The sequence below is a fragment of the Anomalospiza imberbis genome, chromosome 6 (assembly GCF_031753505.1).
Source record: "Anomalospiza imberbis isolate Cuckoo-Finch-1a 21T00152 chromosome 6, ASM3175350v1, whole genome shotgun sequence".
Taxonomy (NCBI): Eukaryota; Metazoa; Chordata; class Aves; order Passeriformes; family Viduidae; genus Anomalospiza; species Anomalospiza imberbis.
In genome coordinates, this window is record NC_089686.1 from 22,668,930 (window position 1) to 22,690,859 (window position 21,930).

General features: G+C 42.6%; 1 protein-coding gene and 1 long non-coding RNA gene across 14 annotated transcripts in view; one reads left to right on the forward strand and one right to left on the reverse strand.

The window, feature by feature from the left end:
* The window catches only part of GPATCH2L (G-patch domain containing 2 like), a 32,873-nt gene extending 15,296 nt beyond the window's left edge, over window positions 1–17,577 (reverse strand). For 2 of the 13 annotated variants that reach the window (XR_010999899.1, XM_068192776.1), the window contains exons 1-9: window positions 17,456–17,577; window positions 16,663–16,981; window positions 15,887–16,557; window positions 9,638–9,702; window positions 6,070–6,246; window positions 5,619–5,698; window positions 3,493–3,560; window positions 2,539–2,593; window positions 468–553 (exon numbers count right to left, since the gene is read on the reverse strand). Coding sequence is in view for 11 of the 13 variants with exons in the window: in XM_068192776.1 (XP_068048877.1) it covers window positions 468–553; window positions 2,539–2,593; window positions 3,493–3,560; window positions 5,619–5,698; window positions 6,070–6,246; window positions 9,638–9,702; window positions 15,887–16,545 (1,190 nt within the window). In the remaining 2 variants the exon portion in view is untranslated. Of the gene's footprint in view, window positions 1–467; window positions 554–2,538; window positions 2,594–2,645; window positions 2,686–3,492; window positions 3,561–5,618; window positions 5,699–6,069; window positions 6,247–9,637; window positions 9,703–15,886; window positions 16,558–16,662; window positions 16,982–17,455 lie in introns of all 13 variants that reach the window. The other 11 variants (XM_068192779.1, XM_068192780.1, XR_010999900.1 and 8 more) reach the window with 10 other exon arrangements.
* Window positions 17,578–17,647: 70 nt separating this feature from the next.
* LOC137475465 (uncharacterized) lies at window positions 17,648–18,922 on the forward strand. Its single transcript, XR_010999910.1, has 2 exons — window positions 17,648–17,914; window positions 18,524–18,922. It is a non-coding gene; the product is annotated as an uncharacterized lncRNA (long non-coding RNA).
* The last annotated feature ends 3,008 nt before the right edge of the window (window positions 18,923–21,930 follow it).

Consider the following 21,930-nt stretch of genomic DNA (forward strand, 5'->3'; position numbering starts at 1 on the left):
AGCTATTAGAGGTCACCTCAGGTGAGTTTTTAATCTGTTCAGATGGTCTATTTTAGACACCTAGGATAGCAAAATGCTTCAGCATGTCACCCACACCAGTTTGTCAGCATTTTCCCTCTCATCTTGTTCCAATTTTAATAGTAGGCAATGATACTATGTCCATTTGTACCTATAAAAAAGACTTGCAGCAACTCATTGCACATTTCGGAACACATTGCAGTCATTTCTAAAGGAACAGTATGTTCTGCCTGTCTGTCATACACTGATTCATATACTGCAAGCACTTAGTTCATTGAAATTCTCAAATAAACTGCATTGCTACATTTTGTGCTAAGTTTCGACATGGACTTCCCAGGGAAAAGCATGTTAAGTTACAGGTCCATTCCTGTTCAGACCACACAGTACTACTGAAGACATCCCAGGAGAGGGAAGTGAGACACCCCAAGAAAGCAGAGCAAGAGAGTTACCTGGCAGTGCAGTGTGCTGGTGAGCATCTTCGGTGGGAAGCATCAGCAAGCACATCCAGAGAGTACAGAGGAGATAATGGATTGAACTGGAAAGTCAAGAGATTTTATTCAAGCAAAGCATTAAAAGAAATAATGTCCAGATAAAGCTCCTCAGATCTGTTCTGTTCACACAGTATAAGGAGACTTTCAGCTGTTCACATAGTATAAGGAGACCCTTCTGGCACCTCAAGGGGTAAGACTAGATGAGAACAGACTGTCAGTTCAGACAAAAGGCTAGCACAAAGGGTGGAACAGCAAATCTCATAACCATCTTCTCACAACAGACAGCCTCAGCACACTCCTCTTCCAACCTGCATTATTAAAAATGCTGGTTGACTAAGAGCACAAGTGTTCTATTGCTGCATGCCATGAGAAAAAAATCTGCTTCTCTTTCAGAAAGCCTCTTGTCTATCTTCACATTACAGAGAAAAAAAGTCACTGTTATGAATAGTGCAAGCACAGAGCAGTTCCTGTATTCCCAAGGGTTGTGTATATCACTGAAACAGACCTCTAGAAGACACAGGTCCACCAGGTTAAGCTCACAATGAGCACCCAATTCATTCCATTGCAAGCGAGTTGCTCCTTCACTCCCCTCCAACCTCACAAGCTGTCTTTGCAAACTGCTTAAAACAAATTTTTGCAACAATGCATGGTCAGGCTAATCTAAGATACTCCATTAGACATACACTAGACAAATCTAGAGGGCATCAAACCTGTGCAAGACAGCTTGTTGTACAAAATGCAGTAGTCAGGATTTTTAATGGTCAGGACAGAAATGGAATAATCTGGTCAATCAATGCATGGAACAAACTTTGCTCAATATGAAAATAGAAGCTTTAGACTGGTAGTTTCTCTCGGGTACCTGCTTTATACTTCCATTTGGCATTTCCTCTTTATTTATAATTCACACCTCAAGCACAAAATGAATTTCCATCTGCTTTGCAAAGTGCTACACCGATCTCCAGAACACTTTTCTTGTATTACTAGGATTACTGATGTATTTTTAAATAAGCACAAAGGAACAATCCACACCTGTAGCTGGACTCCTCATACAAGCTCTCTTCAACTTCAGAACTCAGTACTAGGCCTTTACCCTCCACCTTTCTAAGAAAGAAGATGCACCACAAAGCTGCCGCTATCAGGGAGCTCCTCCTTAAGTGGGACTGCTCGTTTACTGTCAGTAATGCTGCAACTGCACAGTAGGGAGAATCACCAGGAACCCTCTGTAATTTTAAAGCTTATGTAGTTACTCTTATCTTTAGACAAGAGTATTATTATAGCAATATAAAAGCAATCTGTAAAATGTTCTCACTAAAAGAAAATACACAATTGCACAAAGGCTTGAAAATTATTTCTTGCCATATATGCATTTTTAATCACCTGAAAGGTAAAAAAAATTCAGGCCTACTGCTCACCAACCATAAAACAACTCATATAGGAATAGAAAGGAGTGTGCATGGCCATGTTACAACATGAGTGCGCAAATGGAAGAGTGGGTTTTTTTTCTCTTTGCTATTAAGAACCTGAGCTTTTATATCTTAAAGCAAAAAAAAAAAAAAAAAAAAACTCCTAGCACTGAAGCTAAGAAAGACTTACTGGAGAATATAAAAGTGCACACACAAGAGTTTCAGTTACAAGAATGCCTATTTCTCTTGCTTATCACCTCTTACATTTTCCTGTTACAGCTATTCAACTACATAATTTAAGCTCACCATTTTTTTTCCCTTCTCTGTGGATGAGACTATCAGGTAGAAGCCTGAGCCAAACAAGGCAAAACAAAGCATTTAAAAAGAGAAAAATGTTCCAATTCTTATGGAATTTTGAGAGGCCAAAGCTCCTCCTGTCAAGAGGCATTTTCCCTCCCACTCACTGTCAGAAAGGATGGCAAACACTAACGTGAAACAGGGAGATAAATAAAAGGAGTTCCTGAGCTATTCAGTTTAAATAGACAATACAATGCCCAGAAAATGGGTTGTGTTCAAAATCCAGAAGACATCAGTTACCAAAATGAGAAGGAACAGGACTGCCTTACCTCAAGTGCACTGGCCACAGTGTGTGGGAAATCAGAAGCCAGCACTGTGCTCCTTCTAGAGAAAAGGAAACCGAAAAAATAAAAAAGGAAAAGCAGAGTCACCTTACCTGGTTGCGATCTCTCTTCCCCATGGATGGTAACCAAAAACTGGAACGAGGCAAGTCGAAAGGACAGGTGGGTGCAATGCCAAGGAACAAACATGGGGGGGAAAAAAGGAGGGTTGGGGATAAGAAAAGAAGAAAAAAGGAAGAACAAAGATGGAGGGAGAAGGAAAAAGATTAAACATCATCAGGAGTCATATTAAAAACAACAAATGTCAGATTCAAGGAAGAAAATTAAGTATCAACAGCTGGTGAAGGCTGGACCCACTGCACTACAGTCAAGACATGCCATCCTTACCTACCCATTCCCCAGAACAGCATTAGGGAGATGCCAAAGGATAAGCACCAAGACTGTTTCCAGTGCTGACTACAATTTAAATACACTAATTGTGGAAGGAGACATAACACCAAAGAAAGAAAAAGTAATTTCACAGGTGCCTTGTCAGCATCATTTCTGCAGTCTGGGTATATGCCCATAGTACAGCTCCATAAAGAAGCATTTTAAAAAATGAACATATGGGGCTCAGTCTTCTCTTAATGTCCAAAAGATTTGCAGTTAATGCAAAGGCACATTATAAGGGAGGATGAAAAAAAAAAAGCTGACTGTAAAAAAAGAGCATTTGAGTAGCGTCCACACACTGGGGCAGCCTTATATAAACATATAACAAAGGGGAAGTCAGCAATTACGAGTAAGAAAACAGTGAAGCCATCAGTAGAATAGTGTCTCCCATTCAACAGGTTATACGTAAGTGCCCACCCAGTTCTTCATGTTCTTCCCCCCAAGAAGGGAAGAGGATCCTACAGCTCTTCTTTCCTTCCCAAAGTTCTATGCAACAATTGTTAAGGGCCTTACTCTTTCTGGCGCGGATCACTAACAATATGACCTAGCCTCTCGGTGCCCAGAGTGCTCATGGAGGTCTCCTGAAACACAAAGACAGGCAAAAGGTTGCAAACTCACACAGTGAGCAGAGAATAGTTTGCTGCTGCTAGTAAGAACAAATCTTACTCCCCTGGGTCACATCCTTTCCTTACCAGCCCCCTCTCAGCTAAACATGTTTACTCCTTCCTTTTAGAACTTCACCTGAGATGATTTAACTAATTAGAATGGCAGAAAATAATTCCATTTTATTTATGAGGCTTGTTTTTTATTTTCAGTGATGATATTTGCTTGCAGAGGGGCACACCATAAACTGGACTAGAACAAAGTATGCAGCACAAGGATGCATGAGAGCAGGGGAGACAGCTGGGAAGTGCTTCTTTCCATGTTACTGAGGTCAGTTGGGCTAGAAACGGGCTGAGATAGGACACTACACTGTTACATTAACAGTGGAGATTCACCAACCACCAATGAATAAATTAAGGAGTGAAAGCATGATGCTTTTGCCCTTTCTGAAAGCAGCAATTCAGCAGCAGGACCTCCAGCAACTAAAGAAAAGGCAGGTCCTGAGAGAAAGGACTTGCTCTGGGAGCGTGTTGCTTCCTGCAAGATGCTGCCCTGTGTACGTGCTCGATGCTGGCATACATGTACACGCACAGCCTGAAGCACCAGCTGTTCACATCTGCATAGACACTGCCTCCAAGAAAGAAGTATACTTTCCAGCAAGGGGCTGAAGATGAGGGCAAAAGTCTTCCACAGGTAAGGTTCATTTTTGCAAGGTACATAGGCAAAACACACTCAAAATCTGGGGGCAGCTGTAGCAGCAGGGGTGAAAGATGGGCTATTTGTTACAGCAGGAAAATTATTAACTTAAAGTGCCATAATGTTTAAATTTACAGTTTATTACTGTGTAAATTACAAGCTGTACTTTTGGTAATTAGCAGCTCGCTGGCGGGGAGCTCTGAATGAAACTCATTATTTATGATTACAATTTCGAGAGATGGGGAAGGGGGAGCAGTGACCTCCGCTGCAAATGACAAAGATCCCTTTAAGGTGATGAAGATGAATTAAACAAGTAAATATTATCCTTCTCATTTGGATCATTAGAGGTGTGCCGCCAGGCCCAGTCACTCGCAGGTGGCCTCAGGAACCCTACGTAAAGTCAATTTCTTGCCAGCTGAGGATTCATATTTTGAATGCCGGTTACAATTAAGCAAGGTGAGTGGAAGAAAGAAGGGGCAGACAAGGATCTTTCAAGTATGACTGAACAGAAGGCAGCTGTCGCACTCCTCTAGACTCCAGGCCCCCCCAACACACCTTGTTAGCAGACTACAGCCAGCCAGCTTAGAACTTATGCCAATGTTTTCAAAAGCACAGAGCACATCACAATAAAAACAAAAGCCAAACACAGCCAACACCTTCCTTCTCAGAATCATCTTTTACAATGAACAGCAGTGCTCAATACTCCACAATGCAGACCCAACCAGGTGTATCCCTCTGTTTTAGAAATACATCTGCAAAGTATTGTTTGTTCTATTAGAAAAAGGACTGACATGTTGTTTGGTGCTTGCCCTATGTATAATAGAACTAGTCAATAGCTTTGGGCAGCTTTGTCTGCATTTACCTTTTTACTCTCCTGTCTTCCCACTAAAAATGCAACTGCTAAAACCACCTTCCTTTGCTGCCATTCATATCAGTCTTCTTCCCTATATAAAATTTGGCCTTCCTTCACCTTTGAAGCACCTCTCTGCCCTTGCAGTCTCAGATGAGCATGCACAAGTCTCATGCCATCATCATTTTCCCCTACATTCTGTCTAAATCTTCTTGATATTTATGCTCCTTGACATTCTTCTTCAGGCCTCCTTTCATACTGCTTTCAGTGCTGATCAGCTGTCTTTGCCACTCCAAATGTGCCTTAAAATCCACTTACTCACTCAATCATCTTCTGACAGACAACGCAGTTAAACAAATCAAACAATACATGAAACAAAAAATTTACAGGACCACTTTCTGCAGAAAACAATTTATATGGCATCTTAGAATAGTACTTCAGGACTGACCAGAATTTGAAATACAAAATGACCATCTTTCAAAGGGCATACCTTGCCAACCAGCCTCCTTCGACCTTTACGAAGACAACGGGCAGCAGCTCCTGGAAGGCGATTCAGGCGAGCATGAAATCCTGAAAACCAAATGCAGAAAAACTGAGCAATGAACACAGAAGATTCCTCCTGACAAAGCCAACAGGAAAACTCCTTAGTTCTGTAATCAAATCAGATCCTCTCTCTCTTGTTTTTCAGTCTTGAAGATGCATATATGCCAGTTTATTCACAAATCAAAGAAAATCCTTACATTTAAAAAAAGGAAGACTGCCAGTGGACAGCTGGTATGACTGTTTCAGTAAATTCACCAATAGTGCAGCTTTTTCTTAACTGGATCTTTAAAAAATCCAAAATAGATCACCAATACCAGTTTAAATGCAACACCTATGAAAAGAATATACTCTTGCCATCATATCATAAGTTCTCAAACACAATTCCTTATGGACCTCACCTCTCTGAGCTGGCTGTGAGGGCAAAAGGAAGGTGGAAACAGGGAGCTTGTCCAGGCCTGAGTCAATCCTCTCCACTTCAGATCTGTGATCAGCTCCCCACTTGGGAAGAAGGTTGGGGACAGTGAATCCTGGAACACACTCTCCTTCATAAAACCAATCACTTTGCTCATCATCTCCTAAAGAAATAGGATGGAATTAGCCACAAATGACATCAAGGTACCCTGGGACAGTCCCTCAAAATACTACAAGTAGGTATATTGATGTGAAAGAGCTGAAGTCTCATTAGGAATTCATTCTTGAAGAGCCTTATATTTGTATTCTGTTTCAATGATCCTCAGTAACTATGGGGCCTCACTAAACGCTTTAAACTATCCAACTCATCAGTCTCCAGAATTTCCCTGCAGAACAAAGCCTCTTTATAGACCTGCCTAGGGCAGGTTTAGCACTCTGTTGCTACTGCATCTCATCAACCTTAGTTCAATGTTGTGTGATGTCTTATGCAGAACTCTTTCTCTGAAGTAATTACTGCGACACCGGTAGAGGCCAAACATTCGGCACGTTACAGGCTGTCACAGGAGAAACTTCACAAGAGGGGAAGACCAGGCTCACAGAGTAAGCAAAAGAAACATACTGATGACAAAGACCCCTAGTCTCCTAAGACACCAGCTAAGACAAAAACATGTAACTATCAGAAATGGTCACTCTGAGTGTAAGTACTAACCATGCTGTGAGCTGTTTTCAATCAACTTCTTAGAATCTCTAAGAACTACAAACCCTTTGGAAAACTAAGGCAGCAGCAACAGAAGTCATGGCCAAAGTCTCCATGGAGCTGGGTTGATGTAGTTAATGCAGTTGCAGTCTAAAACTGAACTGCATCAGACACTGTTCATAGTAAATCTGTCTGGCCAGAAATTGCCTGAGAGCAGTAGCACATGAGCAGTGTATGAAAAAAATGCAGGAGGAGAGCAAAGAACCTGACACACGTAGCATTTCAGTAGTCCAACTCACAAACAGTCCCATGTAATTGCAAGGTGCTTCATCTTGCCTTAAAAAACTAACACATCTGCCTTAGGGAAAATTCTTATTTGCCTACCATTAAGTCTCAATTCAAGCATCCCTACTTACTCTCCTTTCCTCACTGACTTACATTATTCCTGACCAAAGTTCATTATGCCTACTCATACATCTTGCTGGGAAAAAAAAAGAAAAAAGAAAATTAAAAAAAGAACACAAGAAAGTAAAAAAAAAACCTCATCCTAGTAAGAATGCTGCTATCTTGCACATAACAGAAGAAGCAACACGCAAAACCAACTCCGATCAGCAACAGGTAGGACAGCCAGAACACTTTATCCCAAAGCTCTGACAATGTTTTTTTCTGTCATGTATGAAGTTGACCTACCAGTTATATCTTGAAGTATAAAAATCCCATCTCCACTTCATAGTAAATTAAAACTAAGTAATGTTGGAGAGTTCTTCTAAGAGATCCTAATTTGTGCAAAACTACTCCTAGAAATATGGGCATTGTGCCCTGTCATACCTTAAATCACTGTTTTCACAAGACAAACTTTAACAATCAGCATCATATGCTAATATTCAGTAATTTTCACTGTGAGAGATCCCAATGCATGTAACAAATAAAAAACAGAAAAAAACCCACCTTACAATCAAATTATGAACTAGGATCATTCTCTGCTCACAGAAGTGTGCTGGTATGTGCAGTTGCAGAGACAATTTATTTAATTAGCAACAGCACAAATATTACATGATGCAACCTCAAAAGAAGGAGAGAAAAAACTGCATTTCTTGAAGAATGCTGCCAGCTTAAGTTTTCCATTTTTCAGCCTGTAATTGTGCTGGAAAACTATTTATAAGGTGATGATCTGTGACAGAAAAAAACCAAAATGTTGTGCTCTCTCCATCTCACTGGCATGGAAAGCTGTTGTTTTTTTTTTATTTACTTTATAACTAAGAATTGTCAAGGAAAAAAAAGGAAAATGAGATATTTTTTATTTAGTCTGAAAGTGCAACAATATTTTTAACCCTTTAAACACAATCTAAGCTAAAACATCTTGGCCAGAAAGCTATCACAGTATCAACTGTTTGAACCTGATGACAAGGATGACAAACCTCTTCTCTTACCTAGACAGGGAAGGCTGTAATTGGACTTCCTTAATTTATCTAAGTCATATTTCTACATGCTCCTGTATATTGAGCATCCTACTTCTAGTAGCGGTTTTAATGTCTAAAACAGGGTATAAAATCAGGGCAAGTATATAGGGCAAGCATATAGATAAGCCTCCAGTCTCCATCAATCTTATCTCAGGTGATGAAGTAAAACATTTCAGTCACCACTCTGCTTCATCATCTAATATAAAAGTGCTCACTAATTTCAGCTCCCCCTGAACAATCATCAGTAAAAAGCGAGGGCAAGAGATTCTACTTTTCTGTTGCCTTTGACAAACCAGAGTCTGGAACAATCATCAGTAAAAAGCGAGGGCAAGAGATTCTACTTTTCTATTGCCTTTGACAAACCAGAGTCTGGAAATAGTTATTTTTCAGCAAATGTCAAAGCTGATATTTGAAATCCCTGCTCTTAAGAACAGTATTATACTCCCCTAAGATCACAGATTGGTCCTACAGCCATCAGAAAACACATAAGCATGTTTGCTATCATTGTGTTGCTTCACACAGGTACCTGGGCCATTAACAAGCTAGTGAAAGCAGCATATCCTGTTGAGCTACTGGTGCTACTTCCTTTAGCACTCATATATTCCCAGAAGAGAGCTCATCCAAATCTTAGCTTGTGAAATGTGACAGAATCAGAGTGCACAGAATTGCAGGTCTCTAGGGTCACATTCCACATGCTCCAAATGTAATAGTCCTCAATGCCTGTGTGCCTACTACAACCTATTTCACACTTCTGCATATCCCACATCAACTGAACACTGTGCTGTGGCTGATAAATAAAACCAGATTGCACTTCACACTCAAAACTCCTAAGATGCCATTTCTACGACAGACATTGAAAATACAACATTCAACTAATGCACACAAGAGCAAAGAAGGAACACATATTTAAAGAAATAAAACCCATCATGTATTTTAATCATCTTCTTAGCACAGTCTATTATGTGACTTGTCAGCATTAAGTAATTTTTTTTCTCATCTTCTCTTCCTCCCCATAGAGAAAACAACTAACAGATTTCAGGCACTAATGGTATGTAGACAACGCTTAAAACATCTAGAGAAATCATAAGCTGCGTTTTTTCATTATGGAGAGCTCTCAAATTCCTCTTACATGTCTGTGCCTTGGCACAATAATAGCTTCTTATATTGCAAATATTATGGATCTGATACATGAAGTATTTCATCAGAAAAAGTGCAGTGTTATGAAAATCATACATTTGCAGCCCTCATCTCATTGCTTACCTTCTAGCTGCTCCCTGCCACTGGTTTTTCCTCACACAATTCCCTGTCTCTCTTCAAACATAGATCTTTCTTTGCATTTGTAAAGAAAGTAAGGCACTCCCTAGCAGCATATGAGGAAAATCACAGGACACCTGTTACCTTGGCGGCCTTCATCATTGGTAAACAGGCCAGTATCACTGCTGCTGCAAACACTGCTGGTTTCACTGGAACAAAAACAGAGAAAAAAACATGGTTACAATTGCAACAGGCACAATACAGAAACCACTCTACTACATTTTACTAGCTTCTCCAAGACCAAAATGCTTTACATGTCTCACAAAAACTGAATTTCAGATACATGACTTTCTCTAGAACAGAAAGTAAATTAAAATTTATCAATGCTGCATCACTTGAAAAAGAGAAGAATCCTGTATATAGTTTAGTTCTAAGTTATCAAGAAGTAATCAATAAAATGGCATTTGCCTCAGGTACTAGAATTAATAACCTAACTATGGCATCATCTGGAATACTCACCAGGAAATTATGTGCTGTCCTTGGGTCACTTAACTGAAAACACTTTTAAGTTTTCTATTTCAGATTCCTTTTCCTCAAAAATGTTACACTGTCACACAAACAGCCTTCCCCTCCCCACAACTTTTATTTTACGTGAAGTAAAGAGCAGCTGTGACATTTACAAGTCTCCAGCTAAATACCTTAGCATAGCATGACTTGCTGCTGCTGAACGCAACCTTGTCATAGCATGCTTTGCATTTGCTGAAGCAGTTAAAGATTTAATTCTTGAACAAAAGAATAGAGCTAGAAATTATGTGTAGAAAGCCATTAATTGACTTGCAAAGCTAGACAAGTATTTGTAGCAGAAGTACACGCTCATGTCAGTCCCAAGCATCTGAAGGCTTTAATGCTGACTTGAACTCCTTCCTTGGACACTTCAGGCAGTACTTCCTCCGATTTAGCTGAGAGATACTAGGACAAGCAAAAACTACTTACTGCCTACTCCCTGAACACTAAGACCTTAGATGTGAACACCAAGTGTAAGTCAGCACTAGAATTAGTCAGGGAAGGCTGTTTGCAAGTATCTCTGGATGCCTCTTTTCCAGGGAAACTGGATCATACCAGAAACCCCTTGATTTACAAGGCTGAATAATGAAGGACCACAAAATATGTCACTCCAAAGAACTGCAGGCACAGAATAAAACTCTATTTTGTGAGTATATTGTTGTTCTTAGAAAATGCACTCTAAAGTACAGCCAACTCAACTCATCATGCTGGATATCTAAAACTCTGCATCTTCATCATTGTATAAAGGCCATTTATACTTAAAAGATAAACAATCTGTACCTAGCATTCTCACCTTCCAGCGTGCAAGTTAATGTCAAATTCCAAATTAATCCATTACAAAGCTTGGCCATGCATTCATCCTCCCACATATATACCACAGCAATTAAGGCCAAGGACTGAGAAGCATGAATTAATTGTTTCATCCCAAGCTCTCCTACCAACAGACTGTATGACCCTGGGCCAATCTCTTAGCATGCTTGCTTTCCCTTTTGATAGCTTGGATAAACAATCCTTACAAGCTGCAGATGTGAGGACCGAGTGACTGCTTCATAAGGTTTTTAGCATCCTCAGAGGAAAGGTGCCTGAGAAAGGAAAAAGCATTGACAAGCATCCAGGTCATATTAACAGTACTTTAAGCATCCTGTAGCACTTAGAGCTCTTTAGTTCCTTACAGATAAGCATCACTGCTAGTGCTTTACAGGAACAAACTTTCAGGGATTTCACCCTCTTCACTACCACTTTTACACTGCAGGGTTGAACACAAACTAGACTCCTATGCAGGCCTTTCTGCAGGTCCAGTAAGCACTGATTAATGACCTCCACTTGCAAAGGAGGCTACTTACCTTAACCATGAAATAATGAATGCTATTGATCCAACAAGCTACTGCTATAGAGTGTTATTGATCACCCAATCTTTGGTTAAAATGGTCCTCATTTAGCAATTTCACTGTCGCAAACATCTGAAGCAAAGCATGCTTATAATTAAATAGTTTGGGGGAGTTAAACTGAGAGGTGATGGACAGAGATCTCAGGTTTTTCCCATTTATTCTTTTGCCTGAGCTATTGTTTGTGTCAGGAGGGATATTGATTTTCTATAAAAATAAGAAAACAAGAGGCACCGAGGGGCTGCAGAAGGTCAGGCTGGGCTGGAGAAGGAGGGGAAGCGGAACACTCTGTCTTTGTCACTTTCCTTCCAAGAAAGGATTTTTTTTTTTTTTTATGGAGAGACTGGCCTCCAATTCATCAGTTTAGGAAGACTCATGAATACAACTGCAGACTGTCATCAAAGCAGCTCCCTTCGAAAGGGTAAAGCAACTTAACTGCACATTCAGGATGAGCGATGCTCACATTCTCAGGTCAGAACATTGTACTGGTTTTGGCTGGCACAGAGTTAAATTTTTCTCATGGAAGCATTTTGGTTCTATGTTTTGGATTTGTGACCAGTGTTGGTGACACAGGGGTGTTTTAGTTATTGCTGAGCAGTGTTTACACAATGCCAAGGCTTTCTCACACTGCCCTGCCAGTGAGCAGGCTGGAGATGAACAAGAAGCTGGGAGGGTACACAGGCTGGACAACTGATCCTGGCTGACCACAGTGATATTCTACATCATATAATGTCATGCTTAGCAGTAAAAGCTGGGAAAAAGAAGAATGAAGCCAGGGACATTTGGAGTTGGGGTGTTTGTGTTCCCAAACAATGTTACAAATGATGGAGTTCTGCATTCCTGGAGATGGTTGAACACCTGCTTGCTGATAGGAAGTAGTGAATTCCTTATTTTGCTTTGCTTGCACACATAGATTTTGCTTTACCTACTAAACCAACTTTACCTAAAGCTGAGAGTTTTCTCATTTTACTCTTCCATTTTTCTCGCTCATCCCTGCAGGGGAGTGAGCAGGGAGACTTATGGAGCTGAGCTGCCTATCCAGGTTAATCCACAAAAAACACATCAGCATTAAGCCAGTGAAATCTCACAGCATTGGTGGGTCAGTAGAATCCCAGGTTTCAAAAAGTCACAGTATGAGTATTGATACTTGAAAACAGATGAGACCAACTGCATATTTTTCACAAGTAAACACACTACTCAAAGTGATTTTTAGACAGCTCTTGTACTACGGTTTGTTCTGCCCTCAAACCAAACCCAGACCATTCTGGAAGTACTCAGTTTAGAGCAACAAGACAAAAAACTTCAGCACTCAATATATCATTTGCCTTGTTTTATTATGGCTGCAGGGAATCTCAAAACATTTAGGGACAGGAAGGCATATTACTTCTAACAGTCTTAGCAGCTAATTGTCACCTTTGTACAAATATACAAATGACTGCTTAAACTACAACCACTTGTTTCCTTTGTTGTTTCCACAGTTATTTATAGATCAGGCATTGGGTGGTGTCATTACCCAATTTAGAACCATCATCATTTTCTTACTGTGTTCCTCCACATCCATCCTTCTCTCAATTTATGTTCACCTTTTGCCATGTTTGGCAAACAGTTTCAAAGATTTCATTATATGCACACTTGAATCACAATACTGCAGCTCATCTTCCTCCAGGAAAGGACTGGGCATAGTCCCACAAGCAAACTAGAAAAAAATGCAGTACCAAGACTTTCTCAGTGAATGGGAGTTTATCAACTGAATAAACAGGTCTTTGACCTGACTTAGGATAAGAAGTCTTCTAGAAAGCAGAGAAAATACAGGATATTTTAGCATTTACAGATTCATTCCTGCTTAACAAACCAAAGCAATTGTCAGTTTAGGGGAGGAAATAGAAGGTTTAAAAAATCCATTCTGAATACAGAACTTATTTTGCCTGAAAACCCATTTTGTTTTGTCATGTTCCATACTGTTAGAGGAGTGAACAGTAGTGGAAACAGTTCAGTATGAAAGTTTTGTAAATCACTAGATCACCACAGATTGCTTACAAGTCCCACAAGCAGCATCAGTCACCTTTCATCCCATCCGCTTGTGATGACAACCACACCATTTGCTCTCCCAGGCATTCAATTTTCTTCTCCCTTCCTCAGGATATGCTCTTGTCATACATCTCTGAAAAGTACTTCTCTTACTCTACCAGAAAAACCAGCTAGAGCACAGTGGGACTGAGGCAAAACCAGCCAGTTTCACTGTGCTGCTAGCAGCAAAGTGCTATATTTAGAGCAGCAGAGACCAAAGCATGATCCTTCACTGCTGTGAGGGATACTCCACAGTGAAGAGGGCTGTATGTATTACTCCCTCCAACTGTGGCCCTCCCTAGTGAGTCACAGCATAGATCACACATGTGGTGTTGGAGAGGTCAATTATTCCAAGCACTAGCTTTCCAGAGAGAATCCCAAGGATTTGGCAGCAGATGGTAAGTGTCATTTGATGCATACCCTTGCACAATAATTAGTCTGAGAGCGAGGGACAACTGAGACAGAACAAAGCCATCTCCCAGCATGGTCCTCAAGTAACAGTCTGGACATAGCTCTTTATTTACTCTTTCCAAGGCTGGCACAAATAAAGGCTGGATGAAAGCCTGCTGGTTTAAGTTCAAGTTTGACATGATGGAACAGACTCTGACTAATGTTAAAAAAAAACCAACTCAGGGATCACTGTCCATCACTGCCACATCTAGTAAGGGTATCTCTCAGTCCATCACAACTGACATGCACTATTCAGGAGCTTTTCCTGAACTGTTTTTTCTATCTTTTCCTGGACTACTAACTAACAGCTCTGAGAAGATAAAACTACTTTAACAACTAGCAACAAAAGGTTTCTATCCACAAGTTTCTTATAAAGCCCCACTTCACACCCACTTTTTAGCAACAACAGCCACTCTTAAAAGAAAAAGTGACAACACTGTAAGAGTTACATGCTACAAAAATCACAACTGACCCAGTAAAAATGCAATAGTGGTTCCCTGGACCCAGTGAGGACTTACTATAACCTAAGCTTTTCACAGGGTCCCAGAAAACACCACTGAGAAGTTTACAATTCCAGCTATTATCCACAAAGCCGTAATAATGAAGTGCCACCTGTTCACTCTGACAAACTGCAGGAACTAGACTGTCACAACACTTAATTGAACCTCAACATATGAACAACCATACTGTATCAAAGAGCTACTTTGGATCCAAATCCACTCTCCTCTGATAGTGACTATTACAGTGCTTCAGAAAAGAACATGAGAACATGACAAACACAGACTTCCCTGTATGTTCCTCTAGCTTTTAGAAGTCAGCAGTTTAAGGACTTCCTGAGCAGGATCTTTCCTCTGGGCTGTAATGTTTAACAGCCCCGATAGGTCTATGCTCCACATCTCCCTTTTGAACGTATTTAAATTTTGACCTCTAAAATGTCCTGCAGTACAGAGTTCCAAACCTCATGTTTCACGAAAAAGATTACTTCTTGTTTGTTTTAAATGTCTCCTCAATGTCTGCTGTTCTCACACAATGATAATTTGAAAATCAGCTATCACATTTGCTTTTTGTATGCCATTCATTAAGAAATTTCCTCCATTTAATTCTCAGCAGTTGCCTCTTTTCTAACCTGAAAAATCTCTTCCGACAGAAGCAGTTTTATGATCCCAAACCTTGGAGAATAAAAGTCACGGTTGGGGAAAACATTCCCAAGGGCAACGCAAATTTAGACCATGGCATTTACATGTCTCATTTTAATCCCTTGTATGTGATTCTGCCACAAATTCATCAAAGTTCTCCAAAACTGGACATCAAGACATCAGACTCCACTGTTTGCACAGGCTTATCCTGTAAGTAACGTAAGTTCCCTTCAACTTCTTCATCGTCTCACCACATTCTCCCCATAGCTAGGCTTTGACGATCAGATCAAGAGCAGAAATGTAGAACCACAAGCAAGGTTAGACTGAGGTTCACACAGTCCCTGCACAGAGGGCCAGCAGTCATGATTGGAGATCTGATCTGTTATCTACTACTTCTTATAGTAAATGCTGAAAATAAGAAACTCAGATCAGTTCGTATCAATCACGCAATACAAGTGCCAGTTGAGGGTTTGCTCCCCAAGCCAGAGGCCACAAGCATGCCACGTCGTAGCTGCAAGGCCACTGACATTTCAGAGGACTCTGTGTAACAGGAGCCAGAAACCTACCAGCTTGCCAACTTTTCAAGGAAGCATTCTGGGTCATCATATATTACTGACAGGAAAGACTTAGAAAAAATCTACAGTTTAGAAGCAGCTGAGATATTTCTCATCTTCACAAAGAGAGCAGCATTGAATAATTTTAAGAACTTCAAAAACCAAGGCACAGCATTTATAAGCAGCTGCAAGCAAGGCAGCCATCTGACTAGCACAGGGAAGAAACTGAGATCTCACCATTCCGACATGTTTTCATCTGAACCCTGTTTCTGATCATCGGCTTCACACTCCATCCGCTCCTTCCTTCCCCCGTTGCTGAGGAAGGGCCTGTTCTCTCCTGACTCGCAAAGGCCATGACTGGATGATGTCCAAAGGGCATTCTCTTTCCAGCGTGAAAGACGCTGTTTCTTGGCTGACTTGAACCTGCAGCCCCTCTCATAGTTCCACTCTGACACCCTGAGCTTTTGCTGGAGACTAGCAGCCACCTCTGATGTCACACGTTTGACTTTCCGTCGGCGCCTGAGAGGTCGACAGGGTGCATTCTCTGTAAAAGAGTCTGACTCGTGCCACAAGTGTTGCTTGCTCCTCAGGGTGGCACTAAGAGCTGGATGCCGTTTGACCACTGTCATGTCATCAGAGTCACTGAAATTAGCTGTCAGCACCTCACGGCAATCCTTGACAGCTTCATCCAAGCTCGACTCTGAGGCCTCGCTGTAGCAGCAGGCATGTTCTGCCTGATGTGTGAAGTCTGAGCGTCGTTTACGACCCCGTCTCTTGCGAAGCTGACGCCGCTGCTGCCGTGGGCTTAGGGCCATCTCTTCCCATAGCTCGTCCAGTTTGTTTTGCTCTGAAGTCTGCTCTAAAGCTGAGGCCAAGTCATGCACCAGTTCATCCATTGGCAATGCCTACTAAAAATGACAACAATTAGCGCCAGAAATAAATACTGCTACCAACACATCTCTGGACTGTAGTATGTTATACCCTTTGTAACATTAAAGGAATTAGACACTTACTTTGAAGTTACCTGGGAGGACCCAATGCAGGACAAATGCCACTTCCTGGGCTAACACTTCTTTTTGCAAGGGTTAAATCCCTCTTCTAGCCATGGTGGCACAGCTCTCTCTCTACTGCAGCAGTTGGGTTGAGTGCTCTGTGTCTGAAAAGGCCGTAAGGTTCATCTTTTGTGTTGAAGCAGCATGCTTAATTACATATCCCAAAGGGTATGGAAGCCGGCAACTAGTTTTTGCTACCTGGCATCAGTAAAGCAACAGAGAAGGATCGGCCTGCTTGACAAACAGATTGAGTCTTCCAAAAAGCAGAGAAGCAGCAAAGCTGGGAGTAAAACAGATGGTAAAACAGGTAGTTTGCAAGCCAGCATCACTTCAGCTGTAAAGCAAGGCACGCGGGACCCTGGCTCCTTAGAACAGGGTGTAGGAGACCAAGCCCCAACTCCTACTGCCGAAAAATACCACCCCTACACCTCAGGGCTGTCAGTGTGCCAATCCCAAAGTCCTGGCCAAATCCCTCATCTCACAACACCCCTCTCCCTACCCGTGTCTTGCAGGCGTGCGATTTCTCTCCCCCCCCGGGCTCAGAAACACCCGCACCTCCAGCCCGGCGAACTACCCACAGCAGCAGGCCGCCTCCCTTAGTCCTCAGCGACCCGGCCGCACTGACTCCCTCCTCTAGGGAGACGCCGCTGCTTCTGCCCGACACCCCCCAGCTTCACCGGGAAAAGCCGGGAAAACTGCCCTCACCACCCCGGACGCGCAGCCCCCTGCCGGGCCCCTCCACGACGCCGCTCACCGGCCAGCGCCCCGCTCCGCCAGCCCCTCGTCAGCGCCGCTTCCGGCCTCCCCGGGCCACTTCCTCCGCCCGCCCCGCCTGCGGGCGGGGCCGCCGCCGCGCCCTGACGGCCCGGCCGGGCCAGGCCCGCCCCCGCGCGCGGGCCGCCGCCGTGTCCGTGCTGCTCCGTGTGTGTTTACGCCGAGCCTGCTGCCGCCAGTGCAGCCATTGCAGAGCCCTCACCTGCCAGTGGCGCAGCCCTTGCCTCTACGTAACCTTTAGCTGCTCGGTTTCCGTATTTTATTTTTAATAGACAACAAATAAACTTGGTACCCAAACGCCTCCATTTCGTAGCTGCCACGCTAGTTATGTGCGTCCTAAATTAAACTTCACAGTGCTGCTCCCCTCTCCTTAAGGCTTGCATCTCTTTTCCCATCATGCCAGTTTACACATCACCAGCAACCATCAGAATAAAGTTAGGTCTGAACCTGTCACCCTCCAATTTTGCATAGTATTCCGTTTATTTCTCAGTTTTCGTGATGTTTCTTCAGCGGGTTTTGAGTGGGGTTTTTTCATCGTCGTTTTGTTTTGTTTTGTTTTGTTTTCGGGGATTTTTTTTGCTGGGGTTTTTTGTTCGGGTGTTCTTTGGGGTTGTTATTGTTTGTTTGTTTGGGGGTTTTGTTTGGTTTGGTTTTGTTTTGGGTGGGGGTTGGGAGTGGGGTTTTTTTTGGGTTTGGTTTGGTTTTCTGTTTGGTTTTTTTTTGGTTTTTTTTTTTTTTTTCCCAGAAGGGTGTTTGGGGTTTTCTTAACCGATGTAACTGCACTCACATTCAGGCCAATACCGGTTCATTTTTCATGTAATGTTTTACAGAGCAGCTTATCAAAAGTTTTGCCAGAGTCCATATCTATATTATATTTGAGTTATTCTCTTCACTAATTTTGTAAATTAAAGCAAAAGAAAGTAATCAGATTTATTTAGATGTGATTTATTCTCTGTAAATATATACTGCTGCCTATTGCTCACAGATCTCTTATCCTTTGCCTTCTTACTTTTTTCCCTCATTTCTGTTTATTCCATCACATTGCCAGGAACAGAAGTTACTCTGAAAGGGTGATATTTGCCAAGACCACTGCTGCCTCCCTGCTCCCACACAAAAGACTGGCGCTGTGTTTGCTCTTCCTCAGTCCTCTGGCACCCTCCCTAGTTTGTCAAGATACTTCAAAAATAACTGAATCCTTGAGTTTGCCATCGATTCCTACACCCCAATAGGACAAGCTTCATTTAGCTTTGCTGAACTTTCTTCATGCTGTTTATCTAACCAGTCCTTTATGCCAGTCTGAGCGGTCATGTTAACATTTTCATTTCCTTGTAGTTCTCTATTTTTTCCTTGGAAAAGAAATATTAAAAGAAGAAAAGCAGTCATTAGGTAGATTTTTTAATCCCATTTCCAATAGTTGACTTGATTAAAGTTACTTTATGTGCACCAATTTGCCTGTAAAATTCTGTCCTTTTGTTTTTTTAACCCTTTCTGGGGCAGTAACTCACCTTACTTGCTAGCAGTATTTTGTTTTCCTGCCAGCTTCCTATTTCCAATACAGGTTTTCTTTTTACTCTCAGATCTGAGAGAAAATCCCTCCTAAAATCTAATCCTGTTTCACCGCTGCAATCCTTTTTCATGCTTCAGGATATAAAACAGCTACAAAACGTCTGGGTTAGAGAGAAACTCCCCTGATGGGAAGGTTATTCTGTAAACATCACTTCAGAGCTTCTTACCCTTCATTTCAAGCACTTGATACTGGCTGCCGTTCCAGGCAGGATAACAAACCAGACAAACAATTGTGTACAAGAAATCCTGTATTCAGATGTCCTGGGGAGATGGCAGCAGATGCCCACTCTAATTTCTCTTATTTTCCCCTCATTTCCCAACTAGCTCTCTACCATTTCTGTAGGTCGACAAAATGTTTTGCAACTGGTATAAATTTTACTTCACCTGTCTATTATTTTTTTCCACATTCAACACTCAAACCCAAATTTCTGCAGATGTTGCCAGCATTTGGCCTGAGTAAAGACAACATACTGGCACGCAGGGTCAGTTTTCTGTGAGAGAGATAGGGCAAAAGCAACAGACAGGATGAAAGCGCTCTTGCAATTGCAAGGGTCCCAAGAACTAAAAGGGTGCCACAAAGGAGCACTGATGTGTCAGGGGAAAAATTAGAAAATTTGGACTAGGAGTTCAAGAAATATAATGAGGCTGTTGGGATAATCTGGTTTTGAGCAGTTTATGTCATTTCTGTCCAGTCTTACAACGTTCACCTAGACATGGGTCAGCAAAAGTTAATTTTGAATCCTTGTCTGCAATCAATTTCATCCCACATCCCTGGCAAATTGTTTATGCTTGAATGGGAACTGTCCCAACTTCCCAGCACTAGTTTTGCTCATTAAATGCTCCGGATACAAAATGCTCAGCACTCTTAGCCAACATGGATTCTTATCCATCACTGGGCTTTGTAAGGATGGGTTTTTTCCTGCCCAGAGGCTGCGGTCACCTGTGCTGAACTGCTACTGGGCCTGGAGACAGGAGAGGGTATGTTAGAGGTGAGGGACATCTCTGAGGCAAGCAGGAGAGGAAGCCTGGCTGGATGCTCTCTGCTTGTCGTGGCAGTGCCTTGGCCCAGCTCCCTCCTCAGTGGGCAGCGGGAGCCGCACAGCCCAGTAGGATGGGGAGAGCAGCAGGGTCATTGCTCTACCCCAGCAAATGCTCTGCCTAGTCCCATGACATTTCACAGCAAAACCTTCCAGGGGTTAAAAGGAAAAAGAGAGACAGAAAGGGGACAAGAGACAAAGGGAGGAATAAAGTCAAAAAATGTGCCGTGAAGCTTCTTGCAGCAAAATGCGGAGAAAGTCATTTCCAACTTCTTTCATCTCAGAGATGAAGCCACTAAATAAAAGGGCAGCGCAGAACACAAGGGCTTTTAATCTGTCTCATCTCCTTCATAATAACTGCAAATTTTCCCTGGGCTCCTGGGAGTGAGCCTCTTTCCTCTGTCTTTGCCTTATCTCCCCCCTCCATATTTCACAGCCGGCTCGGCTCCCCTCACTCAGCTGCCCCCGGCCTAGTCTCCGAGAGGCCTGTGGGAGCCGCCAGCTCCCAGGGCCTCATTGTTCCCGGCTTGGGAGGAAGCTCAGGGAGGGAATTGAAGGCAAGTCAAAGGGAAACGGCATCATCGCTGCTTCATTAATGGGAACCTTTCAGCAGAAAACATATCAGAGCGAGGTCTTTTCAGAGGCAGTAATTAGCAATTTGGAGCCTTCCCCCCTCAGGAGATGCAGCTGCGATCTAACAAGTGGGAGCAGTGCTCGCCTCCTTTTACGCTTCATATTTATTGTTTTTCATTTTCTCCATCTTCCTTCCATTGTCCAGCCTCCTCCTCATGGCCAGATAAGGGCCCTTTATTAATCACTCTCTTTTAATTCTTCATTAATGATAATAACTTTCTCTGGTGTGCGAAGAGGAGTTAATCTTTCCTGGGTATTGAGAAAGGACAGGGCTGAAAGGGAGGGAGGGAGCGAGGGAGGGAGAAGTGCACGGTGGACAAGGCTGTACTGCCATGCTTCCTTCCTGCCCCACCACCCAGAAGGAGTTTCTGAAGACTTTGGCTGTCAAGTTGCAAGTTGCCCACTGGAAAATCTTGGGCTGTCAATTTGGTCCAGCTGTGTAGGTGTGGCGGGATGTACCCACTCTCTTACCAGAAATAAGTATACATTGGCCAGAGGGAGAGAACTTCTCTGTGCATCTTTGCCAAACACTCACCAGCATCTTGGTGTGACTAACCAGCGGTGTCTACTTGTCTTGGAAGAACACTCCCTCAGACGCCTTCAAAGTCCATTTTTCCAAGTCCAAGTTGAAACAGCACCTGAAAGTGACAGAAATGGCATCTGGGAGGCTCTGCACATATCAAGACCCTTCTAGGAACTTCTCCCTGGGAGCTGGTACAGTCTGCCTTGGATTGCTCCCATCTGGAGGTGCCAGTCCACCAACAATGATATTTGTGTGAGGTGATGCCAGGCTGGCTCAGCATGAGCAGCTCAGTGACAAAAGCTTGGTGAAAATGGCAAGGAGGGGGAGGAGGTTGTCATGGAGTCCCTGGCTATGTGTGTAAGGCCATAATCACTGCATATGAGCCCCAAGAATATAGCTAGGGAGGATAATCCAAACACACAGAGCTCAGCTTCTTTTCCTGGTGTTTTGCACCACTGGGTTCATGCAAACTCCTGCTAGTAAAGGCCATGCAAACTGATCTAGCAATAGCTTTAGTGGTGGACCTCATGGTAGCCCTTTCTGAGTAACTGGGCAAGCCAACTATCAATTAAGAATATTTTAGTACTACCAAATATGACAAAAAAGGGGAAGAAGTCCACTGTCACCAGGATAGGTGGCTCCACCATATCACTGAGGATTATCAGTTTGGCAACAGTGAGAAACACTGAGGGAAGG